Raw genomic sequence first — 17,817 nt, 5'->3', positions numbered from 1 at the left:
AGGCAATAATCATGGTCATAAGGCACCGTGTGAGAAATAGTCTACTGCTGGTATGCGGATAAATACCTCCAATAGAGGAAATCCCAGCCCCACCAAGAAGTTGGCCGTCCAGTTGGAGCAACCAGAAACGGCCATGGCTGCAGGTCGAGGCCCCTGAGAGAAGAGCTCAGCAACGATGAACCAAGGGATGGGACCCGGACCCATCTCGAAGCTGGCGACAAAGGTGAACACAGCCACGATAGCCAGGTAACTCATAACCTGGTTGCTTTTCTGCATGGTGAGAGGACAGCAGCTTAGATAAAACGCATTTAACATGAAGCCTAACAGTAAACTGACTCCCTGTGTGTCTGGCTCACCACTAAGGACAGGAAGATGGTCATGAGCAGGGCAGAGACCGCCATTCCTGCCAGTCCAACCAGGTGCAGCGTCCTTCTTCCGGCCCGCTCGACGAGGAACAGCTGGAGTGCAGGGAGCAAGACGGGTCGATCAGCGGTCAGCAAACGGGAAACGAGAACCGAATCAGGACAACACGGACACTTACAGAGACGACGGTGAAGACAGTGTTGACGAAGCCGGCGCCGATGGTGGCATAGACGGGCTGAGGGACACCAGCAGTTTTAAATATGCCTGTCGAGTAGTAGAAAACCTGGAAAAGAAAACGGTCGTCATTATCGAGGAGTGGTTATTTAAATCAATAAAACGTGCTCATTTAAGGAACTCTTCCTCTGTTGTTCATCTTCTGTCACTGAGCTTTGGAGATTTTAAGCTCTTAGCATAAATGCAGAGTCTCCACCAATCTTGCTTGTCACAGTTCAACTTACTTTAACTTTTTTGTTTTTGATTTTGCTCTGTCGCTGCGGACATATTTATGAAGATCAACACACATCTGTCTCACCTATCAAACACGTTCTCTTGTCTTGGTTTCTGTATCATGTCATGTTTATCCTTCAGAAAAACTGAATATTACTACGAAGAAGTTCCAGAAGACTGTTATCAACATCTGTACTGAAAAGACGAATAAAAAGTTTCATTTTTTTTTTTTAAGGGATTTAAAATCAATTTATACAGTTTTTACAACAAAATATCAAGTTCATCTCTCGATTTTGTTTTATGTTTTACCCTTACTTAGAGGCTGAGGAGCAGTCGACAATTCTGATTTATTAATTATGCAGAAGTACAGTTTAAGTGTTCACTAAGCTTTCAAGCAACACAGTAAGTCGTCGTGTTTTTTGGGGGGCTTTCGTGCTCCTGAGGGAACGACTGTTTTTTTCAGAGGCTAAACAGTCCATTATGTCCTGCAAGGAGTCCCACCAGGGATTTCAGTTTCCTGTTGCTTGCAGCTAAAAACAAGCTTCATTAGAAGTAAAAGTGAAGATTAGAAACGTTTTGTAATGCTACAAGGGACTTAGAGGTGTTAATACTCCTGATTCAAGTCCAGATATTTTAGTCTGATTAATTGTTTTTAGGAAAATATGGATGTGTTCAGCTGTAGCAACGCTTTCACAAGGATGCGGTTAAGAGAATAAGCTGCTTGTCGACACAAGGCCAATGAAGTTAATGTGTTTGTTGGAGTTCGATCAACGTTGGGATCACTGTGGCTGCACGGGGAATGTCATGACAGACATGACAGCTACTGATGAATCTAGACGGCCTCGTTGCGTGATCCTGCTGTCAAAACCTTTAATAAATCACTTTACGGGACTCCACTCAAACAGTCCCAGGAGGCGTCTCTCTGTGTGTGTTTGTCAAAAAAAAAAAAAAAAGGTTCAAGTCAAGCTGGGTGAGCTTTCCCGCTCGAGTTTACAGATCTACGCTGAGGCGCATGCGGCATGCGGTGTACACTCACAGCGTTGATGCCAGACAGCTGCTGGGAGAGCTGCAGGACGATGGCGATGATGATCGGCTGGCGGTATTTTGGTGAGCGGAAGAGTTCGGGTATAGACACTTTCTTCTCCATAGCCATCTTCATGCCCTCCTCCTTCATCTCCTTAATGTCGTCGTTCACGTCATTGGTGCCGCGCAGACGCTCAAGGGCTGCGGCAAGAAGCAGATGAAATCAGCGGGTGTAGACACGGAGTGAAAGGAGGAGGCAGGTGTCGTTTCAAAAGTGTCAAAGACAACGCCAGAGGGAAAAAAAAAAACAAACCTTTCCTGGCCTCATCCTCCTCGTTGAGGACGATGAGGAGGTAGCGAGGACTTTCAGGGCAGAAAGGGAGCATGGCGCTCTGCACCAGGGCCGGCAGGATGGTCAGAGCGAGCAGCAAAGGCCACAGACGGTCTGATCCCAAAGCAGCCTCCAGGCCGAAGATCTGAGACATAAAGAGGAAGAAGTGAAGCACATAAATCGGACTAAAATGAATTCAAGTTATTCATTTATACACGTTAGCTTAATGCATTTTTTGACCACTTTTAGTTGGTCTGCCACATGAAATGCCATTAAAATTAAAATACACCGTTTGTGGTTGTAACATGAAAAAAGAAAATGAAATAGTTCAAAGGGTATAAATACTTTTTTCAATTCATTGTCTTCCTATTAAGTTACAAAAGTGTGCAACAAAGATCAAAAGCTAAAAAAAAAAAAACGATTAAAGTAAGGAAACGAGCATACCTGCGCCACAAGGATTCCAACAACAACACCCAGCTGGTGCAGGGTGCCAAAGGCTCCTCGCAGGGCGGTTGGGGAGATTTCGCCCAGGTACATCGGGGTCAGACCAGTGCAGAGACCACAGAAAACACCTATGATCAATCGACCAATGATGATCAGCTCAAAGGAGCGACAGAGAGATGACAGTCCCATCAGACCACCGCCCAACAGAGCCAGGACGTTCGAAAGCAGCATCGATTTTCGCCTGGTTATTGGACAAAGAAACGGAGACAAACACATCTGGATAAGAATTTATGAAAGCAACTGGATATCTTGTTGAACTCCAGGTGCATTGCAATAAATCAGAATGTTATCAAAAGGTTTATCTGTTTCAGTTACTCAACTTGAAGAAAGAAAAACCCATTCTGATTTTGTTCCACAGACGGAGAGATATTTGCAAGTGTTTGATTCTGTTCATTTAGCTTGTAATGACTTACAGCCAATGAAAACACAGATTCAAATACCATAAAGATAAACACACAACAAAAATGAGTGTTTATATACTTCACAGTGTATGGGCTCAGTACTTAGTTGTTGTGCCTTTCTGATGTTCCTCCAAACTCCAGGACTTTAAGCTCTTATTTAAATTCAAAGTTTACTTTCTTCTGAAAAAATACTTTGAACCACTTAACAACAGATCAGTCATTTGTCTCCTAGCCATGTGAATTCCTGTTTCCTCTATAACTTTTTCTACCATTTTTTTCCCTTTACTAAACTTCCTAGTGATATACTATACTTGGGTACAACACTTTCAGCCGGTTTTCTGAGCAATGATCTTTTATTGGTTACTGTCGAGTCAGCAGTTGTATCTATACACCATTTTTTATAGTTTTTATGTAAGTGACATTCCTGTTTTCTGATCAAATGAAACTGAGTTTTTATAATCTAAAATAAAATAAGTACTGACATCTAATCAAAAAATAAAATCTATAAAACGAATTAACTTTTTGATAATATTCTAATTTATTGAGATGCAGCTACAAAGACAATAGAAAACGCTGCAAATATTCTCATCTGCTCACCTGCCGAACTTGTTCACAATGACTCCGACAGAGAGCGACCCGATCATGCCACCCACACTGAAGACGGCCACAGCGAAGCTCCACACTATGGTGATGGATCCTGGAGAAAAGGGCTGTCCGTAGCGCTCACTGGACACATTCTCGAAAAAGGTTCGTAATTTCTGGAGAAAAATAAAAAGGAAAAAAAATGTTCATTTGAAAGCAAACTGAAATTTTAATGTTGTCCACATGGGGGCAGAGTTAGACCTCGGGACTGCTAAAATGGGCACGTTTGCTAAATAAATGAGGCCCATGTTTGGTATCACAGTTCTTAACTTAGGTCGCAGTGACCCAGCTTGCACGTCTAACACCAAATAGAGACTACAACTATGAGTGCATAACTAGACACACACCAGCTCAGGTGCATTGATGACTCCTGTGTTGTATCCAAACTGCAGTGAGCCGATCGCTGCTGTTGAGACGCAGAAGAGAAGGTAGGGGTTCACCTTCTTCTTGGGCTGTTGGGAGAGAAAAAGGCAGAGCGTTATGACAGGCCAGCGCAGATAAAAGCAGATGGAGCTCGTGTACAAATGGCTCCCTGGGTCTGAATGCTGGATGTGTCCAGTTCCAGGCTAGAAACAAAGCTCTGGTTGTTTACACGAACACTGGTAATTACACACAATGAGGCTTTTCTGTAAATGCTCTCCCTCTTGTTTTCAGATCAGCACATTAGCAGCTGCAGGCCGAGTTCTGAAAGCAGGTTTTAGCGCGCCGCACGTGTCCTCTGATTTGTGGGTCGGAGGTATTTCTCAGAAAAGGAGCTAAACAGGCGCTCAGAGCATAAATCCTTCGGTGAACGTTTTCTCCTGCTGGTTTAAGAATTAAAGTGGGCTCAGCTTTTAATAACTGGCTAATTCACCTGACAAAAAATTGGTTACTGTGCTGTGACAAAGTATTTGCTATCTTGCATCCTTTTTTCTCTCTTTTTGGTCACACTCAGATGTGTTAAGAGCTTCAAACGAACGTTGGACAAGCATAAGCGGAGCAAAAACAAAACACCTATCCAGACCAATCTGACACAACGACACAGCCGTTTTACTTCCGCCAAACTGGAGGTTTTTTGAGGATGAATTCCCTGCTTATTGCTGTGAATGTCCCAGGAATATCTGTTATAATAAAGTCTTTAATCTGGGGCTTAAATGGCAGACTCCAAAACCTTCAACTTTGTTTTTTTTATTAGCCCTGCAGAGGATATACCTTCATTCCCCGAAGGTATAACCAAAGTGACCTTAAAGTTAAGCCCACAACCTCAAGATCTTGAAAGATCTTCTTCTCCTTTGGGATTTTCCAGAAGAGAGCAGAATTCATCTTTCTATCATTTACAGCAAGCTGTCCAGGCCCTGAAAAAGCAAAGCGTTTCCAGACCATCACAGCACCAACATCATGTTTAACTCTCTCATCAGCTCAAAGAACATTTAAGATGTTCATCTGATGTCTCTAGGATGAGTATCAACTGTACTCTTGGAGTAATTTTGGTCAGCTGGACAGTTTTGGAAAGGTTCACCACTTTTTTATGACTTCTCCATTTGTGGATAATGGCACTCACTGTGATTCAATGGAGTCCCACAGCCTTAAAAATGGCTTTGTAAGCCTTTCTGGACTGATAGATGTGAGTAAATTTGGTTTGTATCTGTGGCTGAATTTCTTTAGATTGCAGCGGGATGCGTTGCTTTTTGAGATATTTAAGTCTATACTTCATGCTGTCTGACAGGTTCCCTTTAAGTTATTTCTTGATTCTGCAGATCTGCAGTAATCTGACCACAATCACAGTTTTAAATATGACGAGGTAGATTTTTTTCTCCTGATAAAAAAACAAAACAATTACCGTATTTTCCGCACTATAAGGCGCACCTAAAAACCTTCTATTTCCTCAAAAGCCAACAGTGCACCTTATAATCCGGTGCGCCTTGTAGTGCGGAAAATACGGTGCTTGAAAACCGCACTTTATATTTCCTGGTCAGTCTGATTTTAGAATTTGTTTGATAAAATCAAAATGCAAGTGTAGGACAGAACAAATGTGTAACGTGGCTAATTCTTTCTCACAGTTCTCTACAAAGCTGCCAAAAGTGAAAATTGTAGAATGTAGAGAAGCAGAAACGAATCCAGGTATTTACAAAGTTGTGACTTTAAGCATGCTTTGTGGAGGCAGCGCTCCAAAAAGTTTCACTTTGACTTAAAAACTGACTGCATAACCAAATGCCTTTCAAACTACTAAATCACTGAGTACTTCATGGGCAGTGGGTCGAGTCTAATAGAAACGGTTTGCCATCCAAACAGCCTCATTATCGGACAGAAATACTTTATTTTTTTCCCTCTCTGTTCCCACTGCTGCTGACAACTTGAAAAAAGGCCAACTCACTGTGTACATTGTTTTGTTTAATTGGTTCCCATGCTCGGATCAAGAACCTTTTCAGAAGCAAGCCGACCAAAATGAGCACAAAAAGGTCTGTCCTGTCTTTCATCATATCTCTTTCTGCACAGATTACATAAGTCATTATTAAAGTGCACTCCTCGTGTTATTCAGGACAAACTCTCTAGAAATGAAACAGCCTGTTCTTGTAAAGTCTGCCATTTATCTTTTAGGGTTTTTTTTTAACTCTAAGGGAGAAGCAGTAAGTCTGCAGCTGCTTGCATCAGATGCCTCTTAACGTAAAGCTCCAGCTGAGTCACTGTGAGCTGGCAAAAAACAGGAAATCCTGAATTTTTTTTTTATGACATATTGCACATCGATAACATTAAAAAAAATGTCAGTAGGCGACGCTTTTAGCTTTAGCAGAAAATCTCACATCCTAAATTTCAAACACTGATATTATAGATATTAAAGTGATGTGAAAACTTGTGACAGTGGCTTTTATGGTTTAGCTCAGCTTTGCTCGCAGGTTTGAGTTGCAGATCTTTTCAAGGAGGAAACAGCATTTTGGTCTGAAAACGCAAACGCAGAGATCCAAGACAGATATAATGGCACATACGTGTGAGGGAACCAAAAACAGAAAAAATCACATGCATTTCATTCTATTGGGGTGCAGAACAGAGCGAACTCACGTGGATTAACAAATGTTAATGTTATTACGCGTAAGATACGGTATTTCTGATGATCTAGAGAACGTTAGACTTATAATAACCCACAGTAAAAATGATCAGGGTATGAATAACATGCAACTCAAAACGGGGAGCGGCCTTTTGTGCAAGAAGCGGCAGCGTCATATGATCATTCCATGGCTGGATGAGGGGCTGTAGCAACATGTCTCAGAGCTGGTGGTTGCACAGACATGCAGTCATCAGAGTACATCAGTCTGTTTTTATGCATGTCATGAAGCCTGGCAACGCAGCATGTGATGTTGCACAACATCTCAGATTTACAGTAAAAAAAATTATCAGGATTTGAATAAGACGGCCCAGCAATATATTACTAAAAGTTGGGATGATTATGTGATCTGTGTTAGTTCTTGTTTGGAGACATTAAAACTGGAAATCCCCTGTAAAGTCCCACAGTCCTATTTTTATTTATTTATTTATTTATTTATTTATTTATTTATTTATTTATTTATTTATTTATTTTCTTACACTCACTGGAAAACAAATTGACCTATTAAAAGCCACAAGTGGCTTTTAATAGGTCCTGATTTTTTTTTTTTTTTTGCAACACTTAACTTCCACATTCATGTCATCTTGCAATTAGTTTCCCCATCACAGATGAAGCAAATATTTTAAGCAACATCCACAAATGGAGCAACTGCTTACAAAAGACCAACTACAACAAATGTTTGAAAACGTGTAGTTTGTTATAAAGAATGCAACATTTTTATTTGCTACTTTAAAAAGATTGTTTGTACAAGTCTCACTCTGTTGGACATTGCTAGAAACATCTTGCACGTATGTGGTAGAAACATTAGGAAAATGTCCTATTCCTAAGGTTTAAAGCTCTTCAAATAAGTTACGTAATTAAAACAGCTCCACCATTAAGAACAGCTTACTTCTGTTACTTGAGAAAAAGCTACAAATTACAAAGAGGTGATGTTCTGTACGACAATGCATTAGAGCCACACGAGGAAAAGAATATATAATTACAACAATAAAGTCATAATAATGCAAGAACAGAGTCGTAGCATTACGAGAATAAAGTCGTAATAGTATGACTTTATTCTTGTCATATTATTTTCCAAGCGCAGCCCTAATATTCTGTTATAATCCTGCACAATAAGCACATTGAAAACTAAGATTTGAATCAAGTGGCTGCTATGCAGTTCACCGGTATAAAGTTAAGAACCAAGTAAAGACAAGCTCTTCTGGAATCAAATCTTAAATTTTAGTTATCTTCTTCATTTTTCTTCTTCTTCTTCTTCTAAATAGTTTCAAAAACATCTAAATGCAGTTTTACATGTTTTCCACACTGCAGTGTGTTTCTCAACGTCAAGCTTCTTGCTTGGTTTCTGAGATAAGTAAATGTTTGTTGAGTCAAGTGATGTTTAAACGATGGACTTTTTTTTTTTAAAGACTTTCTACTCAGTAAAAGATAGCAAGACTTTTCAACTCAAAAGGCTCAAATCAAAGTAAACTGGTGTTAAAGTCTATCTTGAGTTGGACGTGCTTTGTGACTGCATCAAACGGGGTCCAAGAGTCACCTCTATTGACTACAAATCAATACCTCAGAATGACTATCAGCTGAAACAATTACAGTGTTTCGGTCTTAAATAAAAGCCCCTACATCATGCAGCACATTTTCATTCAGGTTTTTGGGGCATATATGATGACACACTGCAATGATGCCATTTTTACTCAATATTATAAAACTTTTAGAATATTGTGTAAGGGTTCTGTTTGTGCTACACATTTTCTACAATGTCATTTTCTACAATGTCATTTTCTACAATTTTGAATTGAATGCAGTAAACTTAAGGACACACAAGTTCCAACTTGCCCCTTAAGAATCCTGCCACACTTTTTTCTATCCTTAGTCATGTCCTGAAGTGCTCAACTCTCATCCGGAGCTCCTGAGTGGAAAAATACCACAGCACTGGAACCAGGAGTTCTGTTACCCAATTTGATAAGCTCTCACATCCATTACAATGTAGCTAATGTGGCAAAAAAAAACAGCAGAACTTGAATGTTATTGCTAATTAGTTGTTAAAAGGACACCACTAAGTTCTGGTGTGACATGTGAATGGCTTTTTGTTTACCTCGCCGTCGTCCAGCTGCTGCATCTTGTTCGTGGCTCCTTTAAGGACGAAGACTTCTGGGACTCTTCAGGGATGGATGTTTCTACTGCCTAACCAGCACGCTCTTCTTGGAAAACTGCAGCAGGAAAACCTGGAAACAATCAAAACAAATAAATATATATATATATATAAAAAACAATATTTAGACCCTTCAGTGCAATAACTTTTAGACAAAATGCCACAGCATCTTCTCAATATCAAATCGATTCTGAGGAAAACTAGTCTGAAAGCTTTTACCACACGCCAGAAGAAAAGGGATGCTGACTTGAAATATGAATGAATTCAGCAGTCAGACTCTCAAACTTAACAGTAAACTCCTCCCTTCTCTTCCACACTCACTCTCCTCTTTTGCTCCTCCAGTTTATGACACCGCGAAAACTTCAACTTTTTACATAGCAATTGCAGTATGAACTGTCTCTTATTACCGCTAATAAATACAATAACTTTGTCATGCAAACCTCATATCGTGATCTGGCCTACACAATTGAATTTGAATAGTGTATTTTTCCTACGACGAGGTTATAAACACACTTTTAAAATAAAGCATATAAATAAAAAGTAATTAAATAAAAATGACTAATTACCTTTAATGTGAAGTGTTTTTTTAAAAAATCTTTTGTTTCAACAAAGAAATCCTCTCCAGATGTGTTTGCTCTGACAAGTGTTCACGCTATCTGCGTGGGGTGTTTTTATACGGAGTGACACAGCCTCGTCGGCACGTTACGTCTCTGTTATTCATGAGCAAATAGGAGCATCTCAAGTGAGTAACGCGTCCGCGCAGTGATGTCTGCGGAAACGCAGCTGACGCGCTGCCGCTCGGATACGTGCTCCGGCGAACGTAGACACGTACCACGCATTTAAAAAAAGGGGGGGGCTTGGGGCGGCACAGTAAAACCCTGCCGGCTGAATGGAGGCTCTGTCCGGCTGCTGGTGGCCCCGCTGGCCGCCCACCGTGGCTGCTACAACAAAGGCTGCACCCCCACAGGTCAGACCCAAAGCCTGGTCATGCAGAAATCATGAGACCGGCTCAGTGGGAGGTAAACGAACGGGCTCCCGTCTAATTCTCGCCCTAACGTAATCTTTACAGCCGCCAAAAGCTTATTTCTGAACATTAGCAAATTATTCAGGAGGACAAAAAAACAACAACAAAAAGAAAATAGTAACGTTTGAAAGTTTTTCCTCCCTGTCTTAATGAATATCATTCATTGAAGCATAGATTAATTCATAACTAGTTGGGCCTAAATGCAGTAAAAAACAAAAAAAACAAACTATAAGCAATTTTTTGTGGAAGCTCACTGTCTGTAACGTAGGGGAAAATATATCACAAACTCAGACAGACCTGATGCAGGTTAGAAAGAATACAAAATAATCAAATTTAATAAAACATAATTTAAGTACCTGCAGGGTGTGCAGGAGAGGTGAAGAAGAAAGTGCAGGAAGGGTGGAGTGGATGGAGGGATTTGTGACAGAGGTGCAAGATACACAGTCAGTATCAATGATGCAATCAGACTTGCTACAGAGGGCTTACTCTGCCCTGGACAAGCCCAACAGCATAGTAAGGGCTACATTGACTCCCTTTAATTATATTCAGCCTGAGCTGAACCCTCTGGTCTATTGGACAGAGGATTTATGTGACGTGAATATTGCAGATTTAAATCGTCCGGTAAGCCACAGCATTGCCACCACCAGAGAACTGGGCTTTTAACACATATATAGCAAATATTTAAACACAGTGCCTTGCAGGCGTATTGATACCCTGGAGTGTTTTGTGGTTTTTTTTATTTTTTTATTTTTTTTTTATGTGAATGCCACAAATTTCAACATGTGTTATTAGAGTTTTGGGATCAAGCAAATCTGAAGTTTTTGTGTGCATTTATTTTCATCCTCACAGAGTAGCCTTTTTGTAGACATTAGAAGCTGAATAGTCCTGGGGCCAAGATCTCAGGTGGCGTTGTTGGTTGTAATGTTTTAAAATTTAATAGTAGGCACCGCTATTGCCACACTAATAAAAACAAACCCGCAAAGCACATTACATATCCTCACAATTTGAGGGCCCTTTCAGGGGAATCGCCATGAAACTGGACTTGATTTGGAAAGGCACACGAACACGATATGAGGCCCCACAGTTGACAGTGGATGACAGAAACACCAAACATGAAATCAAAGGACTTTTCTGTAGATTTGCGAAACAGCATTGTCTTGAGGCACAAATCTGGTGAAGGATACAGAAACATTCCTGCTGCTTTGAAGGACCTAATGAGCTCAGTGGTCTCCTTCATCGGACAAGATAACACTATGGCAACGCAGCCTCTCTCTGCAGTCTGGGTGCGCGCGCATCCGACGTGTTCTCAAACAAATAATCTCTCCGTAATTTTCAGGCAGAGCAAGTCAACTGGTTGAAATATCATGTTGTTGTTTAAATAAAGGTCAAAAGAATACACGCCATAAATCTGTTTTTGCATGTATAACAATAACGTTATATGCCATAACTGGTTAAGACATCATTAATTTTGTATTAATTATTCAAATAAATTTATCAATTTTGTTTATTTAGTCGATTAAAACTTTATTCTAATTAAAAACTAGACAAAACTAAAACGATTCCTTTGACTAAAATTAAATGACATTAATTTCGTCAAAAGACTAAGACTAAAACAAAAGTGTGCTGTCGAACACTGGCTTGCTTTTCTTAACTGAAGGCCTTTTGTTAACGGATTTATTTTGGAACTGAAATGCAACAGAGGGGGAAAATACATTACAGGCTACTCTGATTTTAATGCTATAACTCAGAACGTTTTTGTAATATAACAGAAAGGAAATGCATTACTAGCTGATATGCTACTCACGTTTCTACATTTTTCTTTATTATCCAAATAAAACAACCACAACATATGTCTACGTGTCTTTCAAACACATGCATACTTACAAAGTTTTCCGAGGATACAAAGCGGCTAAAGTACATTCAGGGTGTTCATGAGTCCATTACCCTCTCCTAACTGCCTAAATTCTTGTTGCCATGGTTACCGGAGAAAATTACGTCACTGATAGTTTACTCAAAAGAGCGATCACTCGGCCACGTTTTTACAAATACATTATAACAAAGATTTTTGCAATACAAATGTGATACTCTGATCAAATTTCAAACCATTCTTAGCATAAATTTAATCATACAGTTTGCTAACCATGAACTTACTTACCAACTTATTAATGCCACTTATTTTTTTTAACTATAAACTAATTTGCATTATTTGACCGAATGCCATCACATGTGCATTAACTGGGCGTTTATGCGTTAAGCTCATTGATACACTACAGCATTGCCACAGTAAGGATCATCAACAGGTCATCTCTTTGTTGATTGAAAAGTCAGTAAAAGAGTCCAGAGAGCTCTAAAGTGGACGTCTCCAGACAGCTGGACTCTGACTCCTTAAGAACGGACTCCCACTAATTGACCAGCATTGAATCCACAGAGTCAGGAAGATAAAGACCCACAGACACAGTTTGCTATGCACGGGTTCAGTCAAATGGTTTTATTATCAGAGGCCAGAGTTTTTGTGAGCATTTAAAAAAAAAGAATTAGAGATACAGATTTTTGCATGTTTCATTCTTATTGCTACACATTTTAAACCAAGCCTCTATGTGTTTTAAGGTTTTTATAACTGACTGTATGATGTTCTGTCTTTTCTCATGTGTCTCCAGAAACCATAGAAAGCCCTAGAAACAACAGGTTTTTTAGCGCAAAGGAAAGGGAAACAAAAGGAATTATTAAAGAGCAATAAACAAGAGTGGAAAGCTGAAAGGCAAATGTTCAATGAGGAGAGGCATCCTGCAGGAGATGGACGTCTCTGCTGGCCCTTAGATGAATAGACAAGATCCACAGCAGGGGTGGAGGTTGAGATCCACCCTCAAATGACTCTTGAGGTCTATGTGTGAATTGGGAAATAACCTTCCTGCTGCAGTTCCTGGCTTTGATGAAATGCAGTAATGAGCAAAAAAAGTAGAGGCTGATTGCACTTGCGTGTTTTCTCAAGAAAGCTCAGACTTGCAAAATACTCTGAGTCTCATTGACCTTTTTACGTGTAAGTTTTGTTAAGGGTCAATAAAATTGCAAGGATGTAGGAGTGTGCCACAGAGGGAATAGTTTATGATTTTTTAAAATTTATTGGAGTCTCGTTTTTATAACTTCAGGGCATTTTTTTTTGTTTGTTCGATCAGTTGACCTACAGTCTCACAGCTACACAGAATGTATCCCTTTTGTAGCTCTTGCATGGTCAGACATCTGGTACTGTCGACGCCTCAGTTCATACCAACCAGGAGAAGTTTTGTAGCAACTTTGATAACCAGAGAGTTCAAAGCATTTTATGCAATCTACTAAGAGTGCTGCGAAAAAATGTAGTAAAAGAAAAACAAAAAAACAATGGTTAAAAAGAAAACAAAAAACGATGGAAGTAACAGATCGTTACGGTTTGGTCAAAGGCGTAGGCACAATGAAATATTGCATGATTCAAAGTTTTCAGAAGGTAATATGCAAATAATCTGTGAGATTTAAGCACTTTTCTGATTATTAACTCTCACAGCACTTCTAAATACTTGACTACTTGGACAAAATAAACTGATAGGCTAAATATTTGAAAAAATCGATTTGTTCGCATGTACGAAGTGGGAAAAAACAAGAAGAAATGAATTTCCAATGAATGACAGTGAAATGGGGATGTGAATTAGGGAAGGAATGAACTGACTGGAACTCCCAGGATGAGAGATTTCAAAGATCCATGGATATGAAAAACAAACATAAATCAACAGACAGTTCAAGACAAAAGATCGGCATAAGGTTTTAAAAGGTTTGAGTGTAGTAATACACAAGCAAGTCATTACAAGCTTAGATTCAGTAAGATGAAAATATGAAAAATAAAGATTTGGAACGAAAACCAAACACAAGCCAAAAGCAGGCGAGCCATAGGATAAATTTGTTTGAAATAATGGATCGGGTTATACAAATTGTTTAAGTAAAAGTATCGGGGTACTCCTCCAAATGGCTTCCATGGTCCCAGGTGTGTAAAATCATACACCTTGGCATGCAGACGGTTTCTACTCATTTTTGTGACAGAATGGGTTGGTCTCAGGAGCTCAGTGAACTCCAGCATCACATCTTGATATGTAATCTACCTGAGATTGAATCAATTTACATGACAAAACTAGAATTAATCAAAGAATATTAAAAGCTGGAAAACCCAAACATGACTGAGTGAGTTATATTAGAATTACAAAGTTAGTATGTTATTAAAACCTAATTCTGTCAGCAAGATCATAAATGCATTCATTTATTTGTGGCAGAAGTAGTTAAAATCAAGCCCAGATTTTTTTCTTTTTTAATCTAATAATAAAGACAAAGGCAGCCATGCTTCTGTTTCCTGTGTGGTTGTTGTCTGCCTCAATGACAATGACTGAAACCATCCAGCACAAAGTGTTTTTATAACACTTCAATGCACAGAATTAGATTTTCCTCTGCAGACCTAATCTATATTTTCTGTCTCATGCATATTCTGTCACAAATAGCAATGTTTTTTGATAAAGAGACTGATTGTAACGCATAACCACTTCTATGTAGTTCAGATATCTCTATAAGTGTTATTTTAACAGGGAATTTAGACATCAGAAATGAGTAAATCCGAAGCTACAGGGAAAATGTGATTGTGTCTAAAAACTTACGTCACAAATCTATTTTTTCAAGGTCAAACAGGAAGATCTTCTAAACTTCTGTAGAACTCGTTTTTGTCATGCAGCAAGGAAAACCTCCCACAGCCGTAAATAGGAACTACAGACAGCGACGTGCTGATCTTCATGCCTGGTGCTTTCAGGTCAATAAATGCTTAAAAATCTAATATTTGAGTGTGAAAACACATCGATCTATCCAGCTACATCAGCTGGATCCTCAGCCAGATTTAGCAGAATCTCCTTTAACCATCAGAACCAGAAATTTGATAAAGTATCTGAAGTGAGCTTACCCAGAAACACAGGAAGAGAGACAGGAAAGAAAGCGATAAAGCTAGCCCACAATGTGAGCCACATCTTTTCAAATGACATTTCATTACACAGTAACTTCCTGCAGTTGGGACAGACCAACTTTGAACCAGGTTTTAGTGTCACCTTGAACTTTGCTACCAAACATTAAATTTCTGATGTGGACTGAAGTCTATGGTTCTTTTGTTTTTTTTTTTTTTTTTTTTTTTTTTTTTTTTTATATTACTTTTGAATATTTAGGTTTTTTAAATTTCATCTCATGTCTAGTAGTATTCCAGGAAGTCAGCTTTGAGTGCACTTAGCAACCACTGTTAAATACGCCACATAACGAGTCAGCCAATCACAAGGCAGCCATTCAATCGAGCCAGGCATCTAGCTATGGACTTGCTGAAGCCTGCCAAATGCCATGGCTGTTGGTTCAGACAGGCTAGTCAAAGCATTTCAGAAACTGATAATCTACTGGGATTTTAACAAACACAACCATATGTCAGGTTTACACAAACCAAAAAAAAGTCCAAAAGAGAAAAAATGTCCCGTGAGCCACAGTTGTGTGGACGACAAATGCATTGGTAATTTCAGAGGAGAACAGGCGGACTGGTTTCAGATGATAGAAAAGCCACAGTATTAACTACTTCCTATATCCAAGGTATGCTGAACACCATCTGTAAATCTACATAATGTCTGACCTTACAGCAGGAAGTGACCTCAATGAATGTCACTCATTCAAGCAGAATTTGTGATTTTAGTTTAGTGTTCAAAATGATAGTCCCTCAAAACAGCATTCATACCCCTTAAATACTTTGTGTCACATTATTCTGCAATAATACCAGCATATTTATTCAGACTGTCTGTAAAAGAACAACAACAATTAAGGCGTATTTGTGAAGTGATAAAAATCATACATACATAGTCTCTATATCACAGGGCACGGTCAGTTACTGGTAGGTTTGCAGTTTGGCTATGATCTCAATATTTGTAGATGATGGAACAGGTTTAATATATTAAAAGCTTGAGATATTATTTTATAAACTCACCCTGCTTTAAACTTCTTAACTTTTTTTCTCTGACCAGTCTGGTGTACTGCTTGGTCTTCATAGCCTTTTTTGTTCTCAGACAGTTAGTTGCGCTGGATTTCATTCAAGGGGATCAGAGTACAGGAGGCTGTATATGAATACACACCGCACTTCATGTTTTATCTGGTGAGAGTATTAGAACTTGGAAACATGCAAAGTTTTTCTTCTGCTTCACAAGTACAATGTGATCAAACATGAAGAAGTTGCAGTAGTACAAGTATTTTGTAAAGCGTAGCCATACTTACTCATATAGTTTTACCTATTTGATTTCACCTGTTACCTTACAATGATTCTTTATTTTGCTACTGATGCACCATTTGCTCTTCATTTATCTACATTGCATCCAGGAAGTGCTTCACCTTTTCCACATTTTGGTATATTACAGCCCTATTCCAAATAGTATAACATTAATTTCTTTCCTCAACATTCTACAAATACCCCATTATGATCACGTGTAAAAAAAAAGTGGGTGTGTTTTGCAAATTTATGAAAAATACAAAACCAACAAATCACATTCCCAGTGTTAGCTTAATACCTTGTTGATCCACCTTTGGCAGCAACAATAGCCTTAAGCCAACCTTAAGGCTGTAAGTTTGACTTCATCAGTTTGAGTCATTCTTTGCTACTCTTTATTGCAGTTCCTCTCAAGCTCCATGATGCCAGATCTGTATCATTCCCAAGATTTGCGCCTCAAGGCAATTCCTTTGACTTCAGGTTAAATGCAAGTTAGAAACATCTTAAGGTCAACCGATGGGAATAGCTCGATTTTGAGTTTTAGTAACAAAGTATTGAGAAAATGTGCATACTGAAGTAAATGTGATTTTATTTTGGATTTCTACTCAACGCTCAAAACACTTTTATTCCTCTTTCGTCACAATTTGATATTTGCATGTAGAATTCTGAAAAAAAGAGATTAGCCCAATACAATTTGGAATAAGGCTGCAACATAACAAAACGTGCAAAACGTGAAGCACTGTGAATATGTTCCAGATGCACCGCACCGTATCTACAGCAGATACAATTTGATCCTGACCTTTCAACGACTAAATACTTCCATGGAGATTGGAAACAATTGTTTTACAAGAATAGTTTTGTCATCAACGTCTGACTCACAATGAAGGAAATGGCTAACACACAACTTTACTCATCCACACTCTGCAAACAGAGAAACCTTCATTCTGTTGTCAGGCACTAGACCCAAGAGGGAAGCCTATTTTATCAGCATAAACATATGGTTTAACCATGGATTAACAAGTTATGAGAATGTAATGGTGTTTTATACATTTATGTTTTAACTGAAGCTTTCCCTGTTTAATTGACATGGGTTAATAGTGTCCATTTCCACACAGCCTTTTCTGATACAACATACCGTTTGTAGATTCCAGACTTGAAGAAATCTGGGTGTTACATTAATCTGCATGAAGCAATCAGCAACATGCTTGTTAATCCGTGTGCAGCTGTGATTCAAGGTATCAAAAACATAAAGGTATTTCCCCAAGTTGTGAAATAAGACAGAAGAATGTTTCTTCTGCCTTATTTTAAAGATTTTAAATCAGCTATCCAAGTTACGTTACAGGTCAAAATATTAACACTGAGAGCTAGAGGTTTTTATCTCGATGTTCAGAAGCTGAACAAGAGGGAAATGTGTTTCTTTTTGAATAGCAATGAAAAGCTTCCCACTGCTTTAGCTTCCTGGTGGAAATGAACAAGTCATTGATTGTAATTGTTGGAAATGTTAAATGAATGCGGTTGTTTGTTGTGCCTAATCTGACCACGTATTTTTCCTCATTTCCATTTTTGTC

General features: G+C 39.0%; 1 protein-coding gene across 2 annotated transcripts; it reads right to left on the bottom strand.

The window, feature by feature from the left end:
- Positions 1–11,953, bottom strand: slc2a3b (solute carrier family 2 member 3b). Of its 2 annotated transcripts, none has more exons than XM_016670424.1 (10): positions 11,848–11,953; positions 8,883–9,012; positions 4,059–4,163; positions 3,667–3,827; positions 2,609–2,849; positions 2,147–2,309; positions 1,847–2,034; positions 542–646; positions 357–458; positions 1–270 (listed from the first exon to the last, which is right to left on the bottom strand). In XM_016670424.1, the coding sequence occupies exons 2-10, from the start codon at positions 8,904–8,906 to the stop codon at positions 16–18; spliced, it is 1,344 nt and encodes a 447-aa protein (XP_016525910.1). In that variant the 5' UTR covers positions 8,907–9,012; positions 11,848–11,953; the 3' UTR covers positions 1–15. The 2 variants fall into 2 exon arrangements, with proteins under 2 accessions (XP_016525910.1, XP_007550137.1); XM_007550075.2 differs by lacking the exon at positions 11,848–11,953 and adding an exon at positions 9,506–9,755.
- Positions 11,954–17,817: the final 5,864 nt, after the last annotated feature.

This window comes from Poecilia formosa, unplaced genomic scaffold, assembly GCF_000485575.1.
Source record: "Poecilia formosa unplaced genomic scaffold, Poecilia_formosa-5.1.2 Scaffold34, whole genome shotgun sequence".
NCBI lineage: Eukaryota > Metazoa > Chordata > Actinopteri > Cyprinodontiformes > Poeciliidae > Poecilia > Poecilia formosa.
This window is presented reverse-complemented; position numbering and strand designations above follow the sequence as displayed.